This window comes from Fulmarus glacialis, unplaced genomic scaffold (assembly GCF_000690835.1).
Source record: "Fulmarus glacialis isolate BGI_N327 unplaced genomic scaffold, ASM69083v1 scaffold11050, whole genome shotgun sequence".
In the NCBI taxonomy this organism is placed as follows: Eukaryota; Metazoa; Chordata; class Aves; order Procellariiformes; family Procellariidae; genus Fulmarus; species Fulmarus glacialis.
This window is the reverse complement of record NW_009188419.1, coordinates 55,596-76,791: the sequence shown is the minus strand read 5'-3', so window position 1 is coordinate 76,791 and position 21,196 is coordinate 55,596. Positions and strand designations below refer to the sequence as shown.

General features: G+C 35.9%; 1 protein-coding gene across 1 annotated transcript in view; it reads left to right on the top strand.

Annotated features, from left to right (window-relative positions):
* Positions 1-4,763: 4,763 nt before the first annotated feature.
* The window catches only part of LOC104077373 (A disintegrin and metalloproteinase with thrombospondin motifs 6), a gene marked incomplete at its 5' end in the record, with an annotated part of 52,216 nt that continues 35,783 nt past the window's right edge, over positions 4,764-21,196 (top strand). Inside the window, 6 exons of the mRNA XM_009578585.1 lie at positions 4,764-4,909; positions 7,197-7,260; positions 16,498-16,600; positions 17,750-17,883; positions 19,839-19,962; positions 21,058-21,138. Coding sequence (XP_009576880.1) covers positions 4,764-4,909; positions 7,197-7,260; positions 16,498-16,600; positions 17,750-17,883; positions 19,839-19,962; positions 21,058-21,138 — 652 coding nt within the window. The remainder of the gene's footprint in view (positions 4,910-7,196; positions 7,261-16,497; positions 16,601-17,749; positions 17,884-19,838; positions 19,963-21,057; positions 21,139-21,196) is intronic.

Sequence of the window (21,196 nt, the reverse complement as noted above, 5' to 3'; positions counted from 1 at the left end):
ATTACATTTATATTACAGTCACGCCTAAAGGCCACAACCAAATTAGGTTCTATTTTGCTGGGCTCTGTCCAAATACATAATAAACGACGTTCCCTGCTCTAAAGGCCTAGCAAGATCTCCGAGTACTTCATCATATTTGGAGGGTCAGTTTCTGCTTTTAGTTACACTAATGTAAATTCGGTGTAACTATTAACTCAAAGCAAAATTTGATGCAATGTACATTAATATGTTATTGGCAGAGTTGGGAGGGATTTCTACAATTAAAATGGACTGACACTCTATTATGAAACCTTCTTTCAGTTGCTTGTATAAACCTGCCAAACTTTTAACTCTTTGGGTTGAAATTTTCCACAGTAGATGTCTGCCTGTGCCTGAAGGTTTTTTGAGTGTTTTCCATAAAAGTTACTCAGCTGTTTTCTGCATACGGGGAAGGAGAGTAGAGTGGTTTCTTGCTACTGATGGAACTTGTACATCTGTTCTGTTTTGAAGCTTTAATATGTTTATGCTTTAGTGAAGGGTTTTACATATTGTCTAGGTTCAAAAAGGTACATTTTTTCCTAATTTGTAATAATAATTTTAAATATACATGAAGTTTCTCTCTGGTATACCCAGAGATGTGTTTGTGAAGGTAAACTAACTGATAGATTTTTAAAAAGACTCTGATGAAGAAATGGTGCATATGAAACAATAAGACAAAACTGATAGGAATGTTTATTTTGTCTTTGAATTTAAAGTAATAAAAAAAGTAACCTTTTCTAACGTCATTGTTTAGATCCATGCTAGGGATGTAAATGAGGAGCAAATATGCAGAAAGTGAAAACACAGTGTGCTGAAAGGACAGTTTAAAAAGCTAGATTATGTGATGATTTAGGTTACTATTGGACATTAATATAAGGTAAATTTAGGTTATTTTTGGAGATAAGTTTTCTTGAGAATAATTGTAGAAGCAATGATTGAAAATACATTGTTAAAATTGAGATGGCAAATTTAAATTGAATTAATATTTTTTTCCCCTACAAAAGATGAAATCAATTTTCCTCAATATTAAGAGTACCTGCTGTGTGAGTTTTCTAAAAGCATACTATTGTAAATCTTAGTTCTGTTAAATAGCTGATATTCATATAAAAGTGATCACAAATGTGCCACAATATCATGTTTTATTTTATTGTTAATGATCACTGTAAGAAAAATTTCAGACTGCTTACATTATTCACAGAGTATTTTGCACATTTTATACATATTCAAGTGCATCACCACTGTCTTTCTAATTGAACTAATGGAAAATTATTTATTCAATGTTAGAGAAGAACTAACATTTCAGTTCTAAACCTTTCATGAAGGATTGTTCTTTTAAAATAGCTGTTACCTCTTCTTGTTTCTTCATACTCTTTACTCAATAGTCCTTACCTCATTATAGCAGGTGAGGTTGCTATAATTTGTGAAGGAAGCATATTTCTGTAGTCCCATTAGAAATAATGAAGATTTTGGTCATTTTGAATGTCTCATCTGACAGAGATTCTATGCATCACTGCCTTCTGGTGAAAGATAAATTTTCACTAGAAAAGAAGAGACACCAAAGTGAGCAGTAAGTCCTCAGATTTAACTTCAGTAGAGGAGAAAAAACAGCATTTAAGGATTTTTTACAGGGGAATAAGGCAATGTGGAAGACAATGTTTGCATGACAGAGGAGATTACAGAGTACAGGGATTTTACACAGCTTTGGGAAAATAAAGCAGGTAAAATGCACCTGCTTATTGTATACAGTCATAATAGTATAGAGTTAGGATGGTTTGCATGTTCTGTTTTATGTATGTGATATCTTGTGCATTTAACTCTGAGTGTCTTTCATTTAATTTCATTTCTTGACTTTGATTTTGACATGTAATATATATAATGTATTTTTAATTAAATTTTTAGCATACATTTTTACTCTTAGAAGCGTTTTAATTTTTAGCTTTTGACTTTAGCGTTAGATAACTGCTCATGTACTTGTGTGGCATTTTAAATAGAATGCTGCAAGGAGATTATTGTCTTTAGTTAATAAAATCATTATCACTTAATTTATCACTATAATGAGAAGAAAACCAGAAGATTTTAATCCCTCATGTGTAATTCACATAAATACTTCATCCTCCATCATAATAGTACCATTAGAGACATTGCAAAACACTGTGCCATATGGATGTACCTATCTAGCTAAAAATGTGAGTTACTATATGGACTGCATTATGTGTTATGCAGACATTCAGTGATAGTCTGGATTTAAGAGAAGCTCCATATGAAGGGTACATTCCTCTGATGGATGCCTGCTTGTTGGCATAAACCTCCAGTTTGTAAATTTAGAACTCCCAAGGTGGATAAACTCTCCTTTCCTCAGCACAACTCCATGAAACCTTGTGTCTTTGTATTTTTTTCTGAGGAAGGGTGTGGTGAGTTGACCCCATCCAGCAGCTAGGCCCCCACCCAGTCGCTCGCTCACTGCCCCCCCAGGGATGGGGTAGAGAATCAGAAGGGCAAAAGTGAGGAAAACTCATGGGCTGAGGTAGACCATTTAGTAAGTGAAGGGAAAAGAAAGAAGAAGCGAACAACAGATCAAAGTCACTCACTCACTATTTCCCACCAGCAGACTGTTGCCCAGCCAGTCTCTGGGCAGTGGCTACTTTGGAAACACCCCCACCCCAGTTTTACTGCTTAGTATGATGTTATAGGGTATGGGATATCCCTTTGGTCAATTTGGGTCAGCTGTCCCTGCTGTGTCCCCTCCCAGCCTCTTGCCCACCCCCAGCCTACTCAGTTGGGTGGCAGGTTGAGAAACCAAGAAAGCGTTGATGGTGTGCAAGTACTGTTCAGCTTTTTACTGGCCAGACCTTACAGAAGAGGCAACACATTTTGAACTTGAGATTTAAGATAGCCTATTTTATCTTTTCTGTAGACACATTAATGCTTTTTTTTTGTTTCTCTAACTGATAGAAAATGAGGCTTATAAACAGAAATGTGCTGGATTATAAGAGCTGTGTTTTAAAACAGGTACAGCACATACAGAGAAAAAGAGGTCATGGAGGATAAAAGTGTTTTGAGAGAAGAAACAAGAATGAATGTGGCTAGAAAAATAATGCTACAGGTTACACTTATTAATGCAGAAATAACAAGAAAATAATATAATAAGGAAATATATTAAATGGTAGCATGTGTTTGTATGCAAAGCTATGTTGTGTCTAGATGTATTTGCTGATGATAAGCTACACATTTTAATGTTAATGTATCATTTTAATGTATGTTCTTGAGAGCTACACGCTTAGACTCTGACACGTCTGACAGTCTAGAAGTATCTTTTATTCAAAATGAAATTTCTAACAAAAAAATAAGGATTTTTGCTCATTTTCTTTAACTGACACTCTATACAATCCTTGTTCATATCAAACTCCTGTTAATTCTTTTTTTTTTCCCCTGAGTAATTACTGAAGGTTAAATTCTTTTTTCAGTTGCTTTCAGAAAAATCTGGAGTAATGCAGGTCATTGTGCATGGCTGTATTTACTTGTTTATGTATGTCACACATTACTGGGACTGAGGCTTTAGGTGAGCCTTAGGACTCAGGACAGGGGAAAATTTGGCTTTGCTGTACCTATTAGTATAAATTCAACACTGGGTCTTCCAGTAGTGCTTATGGGTGGACAGGGATATGTCTATCTGTCCATGTCTTCTGTGCATGTCTCAGTGCTTTTTGTCAAATTCAGATGGCTGACTTTAGACACAGAAGTTGTCTGGGTTTCCTTTTAGAAAGGGTCAATACTGTGGCTGATACGGGAATTCTGCTGTTAAACAGCAGATGCCCACCTTTTGGAAGTGAAATGTGCAGATTCAGGTCACAGTAGACCTGAGGCCATGCTCTAGTCTGTCACCTAAGCCGGTGGAAAGAGTTATCTAACTAAGCTACTCCAGATTCTCAGTGATGCAGTAGACACCAGAATGTGGATCAAACTATGAGCTCCAGGGTTATTTCTGAACGGTTTAGAAAAGGTTTCTGACTAAGGAAATGATAAACTTACTTTAACAATTAGCCGTTTGTGCGAATTGTCTGTCATTTTGTATGTCCAATGTAAGTAACAATATTGCAAAGTTTAAGTGTTTGCATGAGTGAAGTACGCGTGTTCATTCTGTCCCTGAACAAGTGGCCAGTCGCTATTATATAATGATTTTCTGTACCATGTCTAATGCTTTGGCACTACTTCTATTATATCTGTACGTTAGTATAAAAGAAGTACTGCAACAAATTCTTCTTCCATTGTCCAGATTTTCATTTTTTAAAGTGTAAGGGAATACTTTCTTAAAAATACTATCAGGGGGAATTTCTCATTTTGCATAATAAAGCCCCTACATGAATCCTATGTGGAGGGTGTTTTACTAAACTAATCTTAGAAATGAATCTTAGTGTTTAAAAGAATGTAAGCAACTTGCAGTTCCTTGAATGTGAAACATTAAGGAGGATGTATGAAGAAAAAAGAAAATCTTTATTTTAAGCTTGCTTTAACTTCTGATGTGTGTTAGGGACCTATAATTCAGGACTTAGTGAAGACAATTAACAAATCACACACACCCTCACCAATGTCTAAACATGGCTAGAAAAAGTAAAATATTAGTCTTGTTATCTATACAGAGAATGCTAATGCCTATAATTGGTCATTGCCTGACCCTTATATTTTTCTGTCCTGATAACTCTGTCAGCCTGGAAGCTAATTTTGTGGTTTTTTGTGAAATCTTTCAGTGGTGTTATCAGGGAGAGTGCGTACCTTTTGGCACTTGGCCCCAGAGCATAGATGGGGATTGGGGTCCGTGGTCAATATGGGGAGAGTGCAGCAGGACCTGCGGGGGAGGAGTCTCCTCATCTATAAGACACTGTGACAGTCCAGCGTAAGTAGCTAAAGTAAGCCGGAGCCAACAAAAAGACACATTTGGAAATTATTCAAAACTGTGGTTTCACATGTTATCTGTAAAAATATTTTGCTAGTTTGCCAACATTTGTCTTCAAAATAGCACACAGAAACACTTAAACAGGAGAAGTTCACTAGACATACTTTTAACATTTTTAATGTATCCTATGTACTGCAAACATAGCTGGATTTATATTTAGCAATAACCAGAATGGTTTTCTTTCTGCAACTTGCTGTTAATGCAAAATATATTTAAATTATGCCTTAGATAGATTGCTTTCTTAAGACATACTACCGCTAATGCTTGTCTAGGATATAAAGTAACTATTGCCAGTTACTTATTAAAAAACCAACACAGTATTTCCAAGCTTTTGCATACAACTGCTTACATATAAAGCACAGTTAGTAATATTATGTTGCATACAATACATTTATATGCTGTCATGTCCAACACTTAGTTGTGACTTCCCACTGACTCTTAAAACAATTCAGCAACTTTTCTCCTTGCCACTATTCCCTATTGGTCCATCTACTCTCTCTCAAGAGGGGGCAGCTTCTCCACTACAGCTTGATCTGTTGTGTGTATCTGTACTGGCCCTGTCATCTGTCTGCTTTCCAATGTCGTGAGCACTGTTCCAGAGGAGGTCGGTCAGGTAAGTCTCTGTCACTCCTCTCTCTGTCACTAACACTTCTCGGATGAGGAATGCGTACTTATTTCCATTGCTGTTCTTTGCTGAATGAATCACTGTTTTTTTCTGTTGCTGCTTGCCCTGTTCTGGTTACCTCCTCAGAGCTATAGGTCTTTGCAGAAGGATAGTTTTATTACTCCATGCTTTGTTCTTGTCATGTCCTATAATCGCTATTTCCATCACCATTACTAGTTTTTAAGACTACTTTTTCTTGAAAACATAAAGATTTTGTGCTTCTTTCATGAAAATCCATTCTGTGGCTTTTGTCACTCCTTCCTTATCTTCTGCTCTCTGTACACTTAGGTTCTATGTTGCTTATACCCATGTTTTGCAAGCCAGGCTGTGTATCAGCTTTCCACTGCGCTCTGTAAGACAGACACCATAATGTCACATTACTGCTGCTTAAGGTGTCTGTTCACCTCCTGTCATTAGCAATAACTATCAAATCTGGCAAACAGCACTACTTACTGAATGGATTAAAAAGCAAAAATTATCCATATGCATCAATAACATGTCAGACTATGTTACTGAGAGAATAATAAATTAAATTTTTTTTTTTCACAGCAGTGTGTAAAAATGCTAGTGAAATGTTTGTTTGGAGCATGAGTAATTTCCTAAGGTTTTTTAACTACTCCTGTCACCACGTATATGGGTTGGTATGTTGAAATGTGATTAAATTTTAAATGCTTAACAGTACAGCAAGCAAGTGTATTTGCGGGGGTGGGGTATGTCTGCATTAGGAGAAAAATTCCTTTTAGTTCAAGGTTAGTGTTGCCTGGTTAAATATCTGTAATGTGAAAAATAGTATTGATTTTCTTTTTAGTTAATTGTAAATTCTTTTATTTCTTTATTATAAAACAAACACCAAGTGTTTTTCCTTTCTGCTTTCAGTTATGAGCCAAAGAGTTGATGTCTGATTAATCTTCCATTTAAGACAATGTTAATTCATTATTTGATCTCTGTGGAAGATAGATAAGGTTCTTGAACACTTTGGGAATTTAAGAGCCAATGTCTTATTCACACTAATTAGAAACTTGCTTACTCTGGAGTTTCCTCAGATTTAATACTGCTTAATTCAAATCAGAATCAGATTCTTGAACTAGAAAACGCAGTCTTTGCTGGCTCCAGTATTTAGCAGGCAGTGTTTCTTCATTTTGTTATATTTTCAAGTGTAATATGAGAAGATTTAAAAAAAAAAAAATCCCATAGGTTGTTTACACATTTCTCATTCTAGTTTTACAAAGCAACCAAATAATTAAAAACAATGCCTTTTTAGTATGTTCAAAATACAGTTAAACTGTATTGCTTGGGATCTCTGCAAACTAGGTGAATACTATGAGAGTGACGATTTTCAAGTACCCAGTATTGTTTTGTATCTGCTCCAATTCAAGTCAATGCTACAATTCTTACTAAAAAAAATATTTTAAAATCTCACCTTAAAAGTTCCATGTACTTTTATTTTTATTTATATAATATATATCTGTTGGACTCATGTTTATACTAATAATGCATTAGTATCTCTCACGAACTTGTGTTTGTAGTAATACATATACTAACACATAAAACATGTTTTTCCAGGCCTTCAGGTGGAGGCAAATACTGTCTTGGAGAAAGGAAGCGGTATCGCTCCTGTAATACTGATGTAAGTAAATTTTGTTCATTGGATGCATTTTTTCTCAGTTCAGAAAAGCTGTGAATTCTCCATTTTATTGGCAAACAGCCCTGTAGGGCACTTCTACATAGCAGGCACCCTACAAGTTCTGCTAAATGTTAGGATCCCTATCTCAATGTGACGCCCAGCTGGTATCTTCGCGTTAAGGAATGAGTTCAACTTGAGCATCCATGTTAAAGATTAACAAGGAGCATTCCACATCGGAGCAAAGGTCTGTCTAGCCCAGTGTCTTGTCTCTCAGCAATGGCCAATTAACAGGTGTTTAGGGAAAAATTATAAACTTTTGGCAGCCAAGGCATGACTTTCCATGGATATACTGTGTGAGTTTCCAGAAGCTGGGTGCCTAAAGATTTCTTGAGCTCCACATCATATCTGTACCACGTTAACTGCCACAAATGGAACTATCCTCCATGAATCCGTTTTTAAAGCCTCTTGCCCTTTTTATACCTTTATAGCTTCCTTACTAATGTGTTACACAATCCTCTTATACATTCTGTGAAAATGTATTTCTTTTGATGTGTTTTAAACCTGCTGTTTTGCCATCAAGTATCCGCTGGTTCTTGTCTTACCAGAATGATCATGCAGTTTTATTTTAGAGCTGAGCCCATCAAATAATGAACTACCACTGAGAGGGTGAGGCAGAGTATAAATGTATAAAATCGAATTATGAACCTAGATTACAAATTCAAGTAAGTTAAAAATTGAACCAGAAAATCATACACACCAATAAAGAATTTCACTAGAAAGTTTCCAAGTCAATAGCACTACAAACATAAACAGGCTTTCATGTTATTCTTCAAATTCGTCTTAATTTTCTTCTTAAATCAAGAAAATTCGTAACAGTGGGAGAGTCTGTACCTAAAGGTGTTGTTTCACTTGTTTATCTTTTGATGTATTTCAAGAAAAAATACAATAGTTAATGTGCTGATGCCTTGAAAAAAACTTGTTTTTATGATTGTTACTAATTATCATAAGTAATAGTTCTGCAAAATTCTCTGTGGAGGTTATTCTCATTATTAGGCAGTATTACAAATTTCCGAATTAAAAATTACTTTCCTACTGCTAATCACAGCAGCTTTGTTCACACAGCCAAAAAGTGTGTTAGGCCTTTTGCCCACAGTGTTGTAAGAGAAACTGAAGCTGCTTGTCCAGTAGGAGCTGTAAAACTTCTCCAGTCATACAACCTTCCAAATTACAGTGCACCGTTCTGAAACTTTGACCATCTTTTTTTTTTCTGTAGATGTGTATCTTTGCGCTTGGCTGTCTTTGTGCAATTTTCATTTGAATGGATCACCTTATCAGATGATCCGCTGTAATTAATTTACCTTCCTCTTTATTTTCACTCAGATGGTCTTTTTGTAATTGGAAGACTACATAAGCAAGAAATTTTTTCATAGTGCCAATTCACAAGTGTAAATATTGAGTAACGCTGAGTGTGTTTCTTATTCTTACAGTTGATAGGAAATTCACCTACGAATTCACTAAGTGATGATTCCTTATTGAAATCTGTCAGTTGAAATCTGTCAGTCAATATTTAATAAATTTAATGTATGCTTTACTGGACTAGTACAGGTTTGTTTCTGTTTTTTTCAGTCAGGATGTTGTGTACTAAGTTAAGTGCCTTATCAAAATCTAAGCATATCCCATTATCCTTTTAGTTTAACCAGGAATTGTAAAAGATTTTAGTTGATGAAAGCTATTCTTATACAAAGTACTGATTTGTATTATTATTTATCATTCTTTTAAACCTGTATCTGCCAACTTTTCTGTGTATTTGGGATTGATATCAGGCAAACTGCAACCTAGAATATTCTATTTGTCCTTTTCAAATAATGACCTTTTTACATTAGCATTGTTTCAGTTTGTACACACAATCTAAGATTTGTTAAAAAATTCACATTGGCACCCTGGAGCCCTTCTCCCTTAACTCTCTGAGGACTCTTGTGAGGTAATTGTCCAGGCATTCTTACTTGAAATGTTTATCTCCAATAGATATTATTTAGCGTCTGCCACAGTAACTAGTATACAAGAAAGTTTACATAATATGTAATGCTGCTCTCTCACAAATATACAACAATTTTTTAATGCTTTTTTATTATTAACAATCATACCATAGCTACCTAGTGATACCGTTGAAATGTTGCTAGGATTTGTTTTACTCTTATCATATTTTCTTTCTTATTGTCAGACACTTTTCAGTCAGTTTTATTCTTAGTTTGTTCCTTATTCTCTCTTTATTTGTTTATTACGGAGAGGAAGCTTATAGGGTCACAGAAGGAACATGTAGAAGGTCTAAGAGGAGGCTGTTCACTGGCTCAAAGGCAGAATTAACTGTCTTTAAACTGTTCTTAATTGATGGTTAGGCAGCTGACCTGTTTTGAAATACTTCCAGTCTGGGAGATATCATTAGGATTCTTCAATATCCTTACAGTCAGGACAGTTTTTATAAAATACAGTGTATGTTTTCCCATCCTTTAAGACTCTTACTTGCTCTTTCCCCAGTAAGAAGACAGCTGATAATATTCCCTCTATGGGAGCCTTTCCTGTATTTGCAGACTACTATCATATCTCTTCTTAGTCTTCTTTACATGAGACAGTCTCTGTGTTAATAGCCTTTGAGATCCCAGTAGCGCACATCTTGAAGCGTGGTGCGCAATCCTCTGGTCAGGATTCTAGCTGAGACCTGTCAGAGATAAGTGTAACTTTGAACTTAGTCTGTCATCTTAGTGATGGGATTCCATTTATTCATTTTAGTATTGTGTTCATTTTTCTTACAGGAGTGACAGTATTCATTTAGTCTGTGTTGTTCCGTAATACCCAAATCCCTTTCCTAAGAGCTGCTGTTTAGGAAGTCATTCCTCAGTTGTGCTTGCACAGTTGATTGTTCCTACTCAAGTGTAGTAATTTGCATCCATTGCTTTATTTCAAATCACTGCTCCAATTTATCAAAATCTTTTAAAATTATAGTCCTCTATTCCAAAATGTTCGTTCCCTACCTATACTCAGATTTCAGTCAATAATTTAAGCAAGAGTATTGGAAAGGAAACTTTGCATTTCATTGTCTAGGTCTTAAAAACAAATCTTGAACAATTGCAGACTCGGGCCAAGCAATTTGGAAATGCCATTCTTACAGTTTGACTGTGAATCTTTTTTTTTTGCATATTTTTTGGGTATGATTTCCAGTATGTAAACATACTGGTACTTACAGAAGTTTAAATTTACTGCCTTAATGGTTTTGATGATTGTAGTCTATTTCTTTTATAGTAATATTTAGGGTTCTACATAACTAAGAGTTGCTGAGACTAGTAGGTTTTGTTTCAAGATTTATGATAGTCCTTAGTGCTTGACATTTTTAATGGAATGGTATGTTTGATTAATGTAGCGTTAAAAGTATGCAAATCTGTCAGTTTTTATGAAAAATGTGTTGTTTGTACATCTTTTCTGTTGAGGTTTATTTTGCCGTGTCAACATCCGTTGCCCATCTCTAATTTTCAACATAGCACTCCCTAAAGCTCCTACTATTCATAAAAAAAAAAAACCCTCCTTTTGACTTCATTTTTCTTTCAGAGATGAGTTAGTTCTGTTGCCCTTTCTTTTGACCATTTTAATTCTTTGGAAACAGTGCACACACTCCTACTAGGCTTATTTCTCATCAAACACTTCCAAAGCCATATATGACTTCTTAATTCAAAAGGCATCTGCTAATGGAAACATTGAGATCAGCAGAAAAGAACATGAGCTAATGAGTTCTGGAAACAAAAGGGTGGTAGGAAGAACACACTCATCAGAAACTTATTTTCTACCACCAACCACACTATCTCTAACGAAAATACATTTTTTTTTCCAACCAAAGTTATTTTAATTTAAAAAAAAATACAAAATGCTAATAGAATTGCAAGGCGCATAATTGCTCAGTTAAAGTAACTCATTGTCTGATTTAAAATACGTATAGGATGTGAAGCTTAATTTGATATAAATTTAAAACTGTAAAAGCCTCCCAATGTTTTATATATGATAAGAAACATGTTTTGCTTACAAGTTCTGTGAATGCTTTATCTATATAAAAGTATGTATGTAAGGTATGTAAAGGTATGTACCTTTACAAGATTCTTGTTCTTCAGTCTTTTCTCTCAATAGAACGTAGGCAAATGGTTTTTTTTGGTTCCTTCCATTATGCATACATTCACAGATATTGTTTGTTGCTTTCATAATTTTAATATTTTCAAGTCTATTTTTTCTCAAATGCATTCATGTGAGGAGCTACGTCTTGGAACAGTACCTGAGTTTCAATTGTCACCCTTCTGGCTGTGTTTCTCATCTTCTGTGAGGTGTAGTATAGCCCTTTGTTAACAGGAAACACAATGAGTTCAATTACTGAAGTCTGCCTGACTTTTAAGCTCCAAGATAAACAGATTTCTGTGAGATAAGATGTTTGGTTTTGCGTCAATGTCGGTTCAATGATTTGTTAATACTCTTTAGGCGATTTATTTTTGCTTCAGTCTTCTTATTTTTTATGTTCTTACTAAAGTCAAGGCTTTTTTTAGCTCAAAATTTTAATTATTTCATCATCTTCTTCTCAGGACCTTCTTCAGACTTGATTTTAAGTTCTTATACATTTGTTAGATTCCTATCTCATGATTTGCAGTCTCCAAAAAGAGCATTTCGAAACACGAGCATCCTGTTGCTTGACAAGAGTTATCCATGTGCTGTAACTGCATGAAAAAGGTGAAATATCTTACCCAATAAAGAGAAGTAGTTATTGCACGTTTGCTTTGGGAAAAGAGTACATACACAAAGAGACAGTGGCAAAGAGCTGACATTTTGTAAATGCGTATTGTAGCTTACCTTGCAGTAACGTTTTCGCATTTCTATACCAATGATTTTCATAGAATCATAGAATACCATATTGGAAGGGACCTCAAGGATCATCTGGTCCAACCTTTCTTGGCAAAAGCACAGTCTAGACAAGATGGCCCAGCACCCTGTCCAGCTGAATCTTAAAAGTGTCCAATGTTGGGGAATCCATCACTTCCCTGGAGAGATTATTCCAATGGCTGATTGTTCTCATTGTGAAAAACTTTCCTCTTGTGTCCAATCCGAATCTCCCCAGGAGTAACTTGTATCCATTACCCCTGGTCTTTTCCATGTGACTCCTTGTAAAAAGGGAGTCTCCATCTTCTTTGTAGCCACCCTTTAAATACTGGAACATGGTTATAAGGTCTCCCCTAAGCCTTCTCTTCTCAAGGCTGAACAAACCCAGTTCTCTCAGCCTTTCCTGATACGGCAGGCTTCCCAGCCCTTGGATCATCTTTGTGGCCCTTCTCTGGACCCTTTCCAGCCTGTCCACGTCTTTTTTGCATAGCGGGGCCCAAAACTGAACACAGTATTCCAGGTGTGGCCTGACAAGGGCTGAGTAGAGTGGGACGACTTCTGTGTCTGTGCCGGTGATGCCCTTGTTGATGCAACCCAGCATCCTGTTGGCTTGCTTTGCTGCAGCAGCACACTATTAGTTCATATTGAGCTTGTTGTCCACCAGGACCCCCAGGTCCCTTTCCACAGAGCTGCCTCCCAGCCAGGTAGATCCCAGCCTGTGCTGCACTCCTGGATTATGTTTTCGCAGGTGCAAGACCTTACACTTGTCCTTGTTGAACTTCATAAGGTTCTTGTTAGCCCACTCTTCCAGCCTATCCAGGTCTTCCTGCAGGGTGGCTCTCGCTTCTGAAGTGTCCACTTCCCCACTCAGTTTGGTATCATCAGCAAACTTCATCAGGATACACTTGATCCCATCATGCAGATCACTTACGAAGATATTAAACAGCTTTGGGCCCAATATCAATCCTTGGGGGAGCCCATTTGGGACAGGTTGCCCGTTTGAAAAGGAGCTATTTATCGCCACCCTGCAACAACAACAACAACAACAAAATTTACAAGTTGCATTTTATGCTTCAGATTACAGAATGTTGCAGGTTTCAGGCTATCATTTGGTAATTGCAGTCTTCAGAAGGACTTCCTTAAACTGAAAACTTCACTAAATCCACCTGAAAGCGGGATTCATACTCATGATTTGGACAAAGAGCAAGATCCTGAGATGAGGGCTAGACTTGTCAGTATTCACTGAGGGGAACTTAGCCACTAAAATGAAACTTATTTTATTGCAAATGTTACCAAATCTGCCTATGGATTGATGGATTTGCACTTTTAGAGCTAAAGGCATGGGGTTATGTAAAAGTTTTGATATCATTGGTATATCAGTTTGTGAAATTAATTTAACAGTACTTGCAGTATAGGAAGCCAGGATTTAATCTGCAGGACTACCAAAATCAGATAAAATATCAAGAAAACAGGAACACTGTATGAGGGGCTTTGCTCCCACAGTTCCTTTAGCTGCTCCCAGGTATTCCCAGCCTTATCTGCTGTTCTTGTTAGCAGTGAGATTGCAGGCTATGCATAGTTGTGTGTAGCTGGTTTTCTGTTAGACTGCCAGAGCTGTGTTCAAGAAGAAAAGAGGGTACAAACAGTGATTTTAGCAGTTTAAATTGTGGCAAAAACTGAATCGGTATTGAATAGGGTAAAAGAAGACCTTTGCTTTGCTTACAAGGGGACCTCTGGACGTCATCTTGTACGGCCCCTCTTGCTCAAACCTCAAACAGGTTGCCCAGGACTGTGTCCAGACGGCCTTTGAATATCTCCAAGGAGGGAGATTCCACCACCTCTTTGGGCAACCTGTACAAGTGCTCGGTCACCCTCACAGTGAAAAAATGTTTCATGATGTTCAGGAGGAACCTGTGTTTCCATTTGTGCCCATTGCCTCTGGTGCCATCACTGGGCACTGCTGGAAAGAGCCTGGCTTCATCCTCTTAACACCCTCCCTTCAAATATTTGGATATATTGATGAGATCCGCCCCCTGAGCCTTCTCTTCTCTAGGCTGAACAGTCCCAGTTCTCTCAGCCTTTCCTCATATGAGAGATGCTCCAGGCCCTTCGTGGCCCTTCGTTGGACTCTATCCAGTATGGCCATATCTGTCTTGCACTGAGGCACCAATGCTGAGTAGAGGGGAGGGATCACCTCCCTGGACTTGCTGTTGACACACCTATTGCAGCCCAGGATACAATTAGCCGCCTTTGCCGCAAGAGCACATTGCTGGCTGATGTTCAACTTGGTGTCCACCAGGGCACCCGGAGCCTTTTCTGCAAAGTTCCTTTCCAGCTGGTTGGCCCCCAGCATGTATTGGGGCATGGGGTTGTTCCTCCCCAGGTGCAGGACTTTGCCCTTCTCCTTGTTGAACTTCATGAGGTTCTTGTGGGCCCATTTTTCCAACCTGTCAAGGTCCCTTGGACGGCAACACAACCCTCTGGCGTATCAATCACTCCTCCCTGTTTTGTGTTATCAGCAAAATTGTTGAGGGCATACTCTTCCCCGTTATCTAGATCGTTTATGAAGTGATATTGTTGCCTCAAAATACATCCAAGATCACCATCAAACAAGGGAAGTAAGACCTACATCTCAAAGATCAGATTGCGAGAATTTTTTTTAAGAGTATAAATATGGAATTCTTGATCCTTCTTTACTAAAAAGGATTTCATTGCGGGGGGTGATTTAATTAATTTGTAAGGGGAACTTGGTGTAGTTAAAATACCAGCCATATAAATTAGTACCTAAGCAAGTGAAGAATAAGGTGTAGTGACCAGTATCAGAGAGATTCGGACTCAAGCTTTGAGATGGATCAAGACTGATCCTTCTACTGCTTGAAGAATACGATGCAGAGAGGCAAATTTAATTTGTGTAACTTTTAAAAAATCTTTTAAACAGTCTTATTTTATTTACATAGTTATTTTTTATTCTCACTGTTATCATCTGAAGGATTATTGAGTTAAAGTAGTTACACTATTTTTTTTCACCAGTAAATGTATTATATTCAAAAATGTATTTTTAGTTAGAAGGAGGTAATAGAATGATTTATAGAGAAAATTTAAAATTTAAATACTGTCTAATGTCCACTATTTTAATTTATATCACAACAGCTTCAAAATTGGAGAAAAAATTTCTGGTTTCTGAATCATAGTGCAATGGGCTGGCTGTTATAAGAGCTTGATTAATGTATACTGAGAAGAATAATTATTATGTTAATATTTGCAGTAAATTTTTATCATCCAGGTTTATAGAGACCGTTTCACTTGAATGCATTTCAGATTCCTGAACAGTGCTAACTGGCTTAGGTACATAGGATGACAAGCAAAACTGCCATAAAATGGACTGTTCTGTTGCTCATATAATAGTAATATTTATTAACACCTCTGATTTCTGTCAAACAAATTCTTTTCTCTTTCAGTCTAAAAATTATTTTAATCTGTATTTCAAATACTTTGTCTGATGAAGCTTGCAACTTCAGCAGGTACTTAAACACTGATAACAATGTTTAATGTGCTATCTAAATTCTGGGTGTATTCAAGATTAGTTGTCATTATTATTTTGAACCTGCTGTTGAAAAATGTGAAATAGCAAAGAATTCTGTTTTTCCTATAATTCTTTCCAAGATTAATTTCACTTACATCTACCCTTATTCCAAGTAAAAAAGATACTTTACAGTTTTGTAATTGGTAATGCAAAGTAATGAAAATTTAGATGAAAGCATTTTTTATTTCTTCATGCTTGGAGACTGGTAAAAATCAGAGCCAAACATGGTATCTTCTCATTCTCAGCCTTAACACAATGCTTTTGTCAAGGCTACAAGTGAGCAGAGGTGATACAGCTCTCTAGAAAGTGCTTTAATTTTTTTCTTGATGTCTTAATAACATGCCTCAGTACAGCTGCTTAGTACAGTGTAACTGAGCCTACACCTCTTACCAAAATGATTTTGTTTTAATTTTTTCAAGTGTTTTTAATGTGTGTTTATAAGGAGGTAGCTGATAGGTTGATTATGAAGCATAGTTTGATGTGATTCTGATTGTCCAGTTTTATGGAAACTGTTATGTAACACTTAACCTTTGTTTAAATCACTTCAGTTACTTCCTGCCAGCCTAAGATTGCAAAATAGACACTTCAAGTGTAAAGCAATAAAGCAAGTTTCAGAATTAGAGCCACAAGATAAAGCAGGGAACCACCTTCTAGTCTCTTGCATGATTATGTTTGCAATATAAGTATATAAGCATTTATTTTTATGTTGGTATTTGAAAGAAATTAACCTTTTTTTGTCTTTATTCTTTTAGCCATGTCCTTCAGGGGCCCGTGATTTTCGGGAAAAGCAATGTGCGGATTTTGACAATATGCCTTTCCGGGGAAAGTATTATAACTGGAAACCCTACACTGGAGGTAATGGTTAGCTTTGCAAAAGTGTTATTATATGTGAAGTCTTCAAAATTATATAAATGTTTTATAGGGAGTAATGTTTGTAAATATAATGTTTTGATTAAAATATAATGAGCTAAGTTTGCTTAGCTTGTAGTTTTGTCTATTGCTAAAAATGTTGCAGAAGAGCCATCTCTATTCTGGTAGAGTTTTGTTTTATTGTGAAGGGGAGTAAGCATCGTTGTAGGGACCCCACTTCAAAAATATGGAGCCCTTCTCCACCTGCAGTTGCAATAGAATTAGAGATTCCGTAGATGATCTGTAAGTGCCTTTTATGCTACATTGATGAGTTCAGAATAAAAAAAACTCACAGTAAGTTTTCTTTTCTTAAGGTTAGAATATTAGGAAAAGGAGAAACAAGTAAAAGCATTTATAAGAGTCTCTAAAGACTACTTCAATAATTGAATTATAAATAATTGCACTGTGCAATAAAAGGGTATTTTGCAGCAGGGAAGAGGGTTGTAATTTCTTTTTCCTTTTAAGACAGTTTAATCAAGTTTAGTTATGTTTCTGTTGTAGTTCAAAGTTTGTAGGTTGCCCTTTTATTGTTTTGTTTTTTCCTGTTTTAAACCCTGAGTGAATAAGTCCATGTTCCCCCTTGTGTTTTGGTATTTTATTGACTTGAATGGTTTTAGTCTTAGTTTTTTAGATTAAAAACCTTAAAAGGATCATTGTGATCACATGGGCTGAGCTGTAATGTAATTCAATAGGACTAAATTCCTGATTGAAATAGTCTGATCTTGGTTTTGAAATTTATCCTGATATACTTTTAGCAATACGTTCTTTTGTTATTCTTGTTTTTCAAATGGTGAAGTGGTATCCTTATTGTTTTGAATTGTTCAATAATCATTAGGGTTGTATTAACATAATGGAATCATTATGGAGCCAGCCAACCTTGCCATATCTTACTATGCGAAATAATCTTTTTTGCAAGAAAGAAGAGTCAAGTAGAGCAATCAATAAAGGGAAGTTAAATAAAGTGTATACATTATATACGTCAGGTATGAGATAAGATTATATATTTCAGATCTGCTTATGCATATAAATTTTTAACTAATTGTTAACTTTTCAAGATTTCTGTTGGTTTTTTTTCCATTCATTTTTATTGTCCAGGTGGGGTTAAACCATGTGCATTAAACTGCTTGGCTGAAGGTTATAATTTTTATACTGAACGTGCTCCTGCAGTAATAGATGGGACTCAGTGCAATGCTGATTCACTGGATATCTGTATCAATGGAGAATGCAAGGTTACAAATGTTTTATAAAGTACTTATGGATTACTTTGTTGTGTCTGATATCTCCTACATTTAATTATGGTACTTGTTTGTTACTTACATGAAATGGGAGTGTTGACAGATCAAGTTGTTAATGAAGGAGTAAGATTGAGACAAGAAGATAAAAAACGTATTGCATAAATTAGACAAATTGTTTGAATTTCAGTAGCTTCTCACAGACATTCACAGATCCTTCGTTTTGTCTTCTTTTTTCTTACTTTATGGTTTTTGTTGAAGAATCAGTAGAAAGGGCAATAGGAGATGAACAGATTCCTTGCACTGTTCCAAGGCCTGTTCCATCATTCCAATTAGAATACCACTCTGGCTGAAAAACAGTAAATGTGAACATATTAATCTGTTTCTCTCTAACCAGTTCATCCTGTTGCAAACAATTCTGCTCTTAATGTAATTGAAACAGAAAGTTGTCAGTATTGCGCTGTAGTTGTAGGAAAAAGTCTATAATGATGCGAGGATTTGCCATTTACTAAAAATCTGATTATCTTGTAAGATTCCTGTAGAACTGCATTACATGAATTTGAATAGAATTGGAGGTCTGTGCCATATTTTCGGTTATATACATCCCACTGCTTCTTCAGTTTAGCAAAGCGCTTAATTATGTACTTAAGTCTGGACATCTGAACAGTGCTGGTAACTCTAAAAATTATTTGATTTCACTGAAACCACTAACATAACTAAAACTTAACCCGATGCTTAAGTTCTTTGCTAAAGTGAGGGCTGAAGATGTATATTTATTGAATAATGTGATGAGATCAAAAGCATTTGCCATGTATTAGTAAACTAACAAAAAAAAAGCACAAGAAATAACCTATGGAATTCTGGTGTACTTTATACATAAGATTTTAGTAGTTCTGAGAAATCTTTTGAAACTGATAATCAGACTAAATCTCAAGTTGAGAATGAGCTATGTAATAAAGTTGGGCCTCTGTCTTGATGAATCAGAAAGTCGAAATGTAAATGGTTAGAATAATACTATTCTGTCAATTATTTAAAATGTTATAACTTCTCTTCTGACCTATGTATACCTGTTTACAAGGTGGTAGATAATATTGCTAGGCAGTAAACAAAGTTATGTAGCTGCCTCCTTTTTTGTATAAATCCTGGAAAGAATTGGCAAGATGCAATGTCCATTCTGTTTACATCCTACTTGTTCATTCTCTTTTTTTTTTCCTTAAGAATCTAGCTGTCTCTATTCTCATTAGCTTTGTAATAATGTTGAATCAGTAAGTTATAAGGAGTTAATAATTGTTCACTGTACCTAGATTTCTCAAGTAGATAATCGGAAATGTAATGTACTTTTTATGATCAGTTATAGACACCTCTTTTTTTCCAAAGGCTTTTGAATCCTAATACAGCATGTAATTCAGCCTTTCACTATGTTTCATTCTGCATTAATTCTTACAGTGAAGTCATTTACAGTTTACATTCAAACTTCTGAAAAGAGGATATGGAAATATGGTCTATGAAGCGGTAAATGCCTTTGGGAACAATAAAACTATTTATGCTGCATAAATGTTTAAGGAACACACAGCAAATGTTTACCTTAACAAAGCAATATAGGTCGAACATAGTTAGCTGTTGTAATATTAAATAAAAACATCACTAATCATTTATTGTTAACTGTAATAATTACATTGTTTGTAAAAAGCTGTGAGATCCCTTCCTGAAAGTCACAGTAGAAATGCAAAGTACTTATTAATCAAGATTTGGTAACAACCCAAAATTTCTCCTTTTTAATTTTCTTTTTCTGGTAAGTGAAAACCCACTTAACGGTAACAGGTATCAAAAACAGAGTAGATAAAATGAAGCACAGAATATCTCAAACTTCAGAGAAACACTTCAAAAAAACTATGAAGATAGTGCTGCAAGACCATCATCCTGTTAAAATACTTGTTCTTATCTGTTCTCAGCATGTAGGTTGTGATAATATTTTGGGGTCTGATGCTAAGGAAGATAGATGTCGTGTTTGTGGAGGAGATGGGAGTACATGTGAAGCCATTGAAGGCTTCTTCAATGATTCATTGCCCAGAGGAGGTATGCATATATTTGTCCATTCTATTGCACAATGCATTTAGATGACGCTCTAGCAAATACCGGTGCTGCATTGATTTCCAGCATGGCATTGCTGCTGGTCGTTCAGTTTGACTCTTTTGCCTTGTTGTTTCCTTTTTCTGTATTAGTTTGGATTTATGTCAAATACAACAATATGTTTCATTACTTAGCTCTCATGCTCTTTAATGCCCTTAAAAAGAAATGGGTGGGGGTTTTGGTGAGGGTTTTTTATTATTATTTAGTTATGGTGGCATAGTAAGAGTAGTGTTGTGTATGATTTTAATGTGTATGGTAAAATCTGATATATTGTCGTACATGAAATTTTAGAATAGAAAGAATCCAGAAGTGTCTCTTAAATTCATCTTATTAAGAACTCGGGAAATGTGTATGGGCTATTAATTTAAAACTTAGCTCAAAAAAGACAACATTAGTGTTGCAGTCTTAGTGTTATCAGTTTTGGGCTCCCGAATACAGGAAAAGGATTGATGAACCGGAGTTAAGTGCAGTTCAGTGCGTACATGGTGGGAGAAGAGACAATGGCTATAAATTGAAACAAGACAGGTGCTGACCGAATGGAAGCAAAACTTTTTCGCCAGGAGGACAGTCCAGCAGTGGATCAGGTTGCCCAGAAAGGTGGTACAGTTTCCATCTTTGGAGTTTTTCATGACCCAGCAGGAAAAAGCGCTAAGTAACTTGGTCTGATCTCCTAGCTGACCCTGCTTGTAGCAGGAAGTTGAACTAAATGACTGTCTGAGGTCCTCTCTAACCTGAATTACCCTATGATCCCAAGGTCATTTTATATATTAATTACTTGTGATACACTGTTAAAAAGACTTTATTAGCATTTTAAAAAGGAATTTCTGACTCCATGGTAAGTTCTTGCTATCCCTTTCAAATTTTTGTGTGAAATGTAAAGAGTTTTCTTTTACATCACATGAAGAAAATGTTCCAAGTACCTTTGAGTCTCATAGTATCTGACTGTAATTTTTAGTAGTAAATAATTTATTAATGGTTAGTTTCATGACTAATATTGATTAATGTAAACAACTACAAATAAAATTTACCTTTGTCATATAGGCTATATGGAAGTGATTCAAATTCCAAGAGGTTCTGTGCACATTGAAATAAGAGAAGTGGCCATGTCAAAGAACTACATTGGTAAGAGCCTTGTTTAAATAGCAGTCTGTTACTAATTCAGAGTTTGTGTTGTGATTTG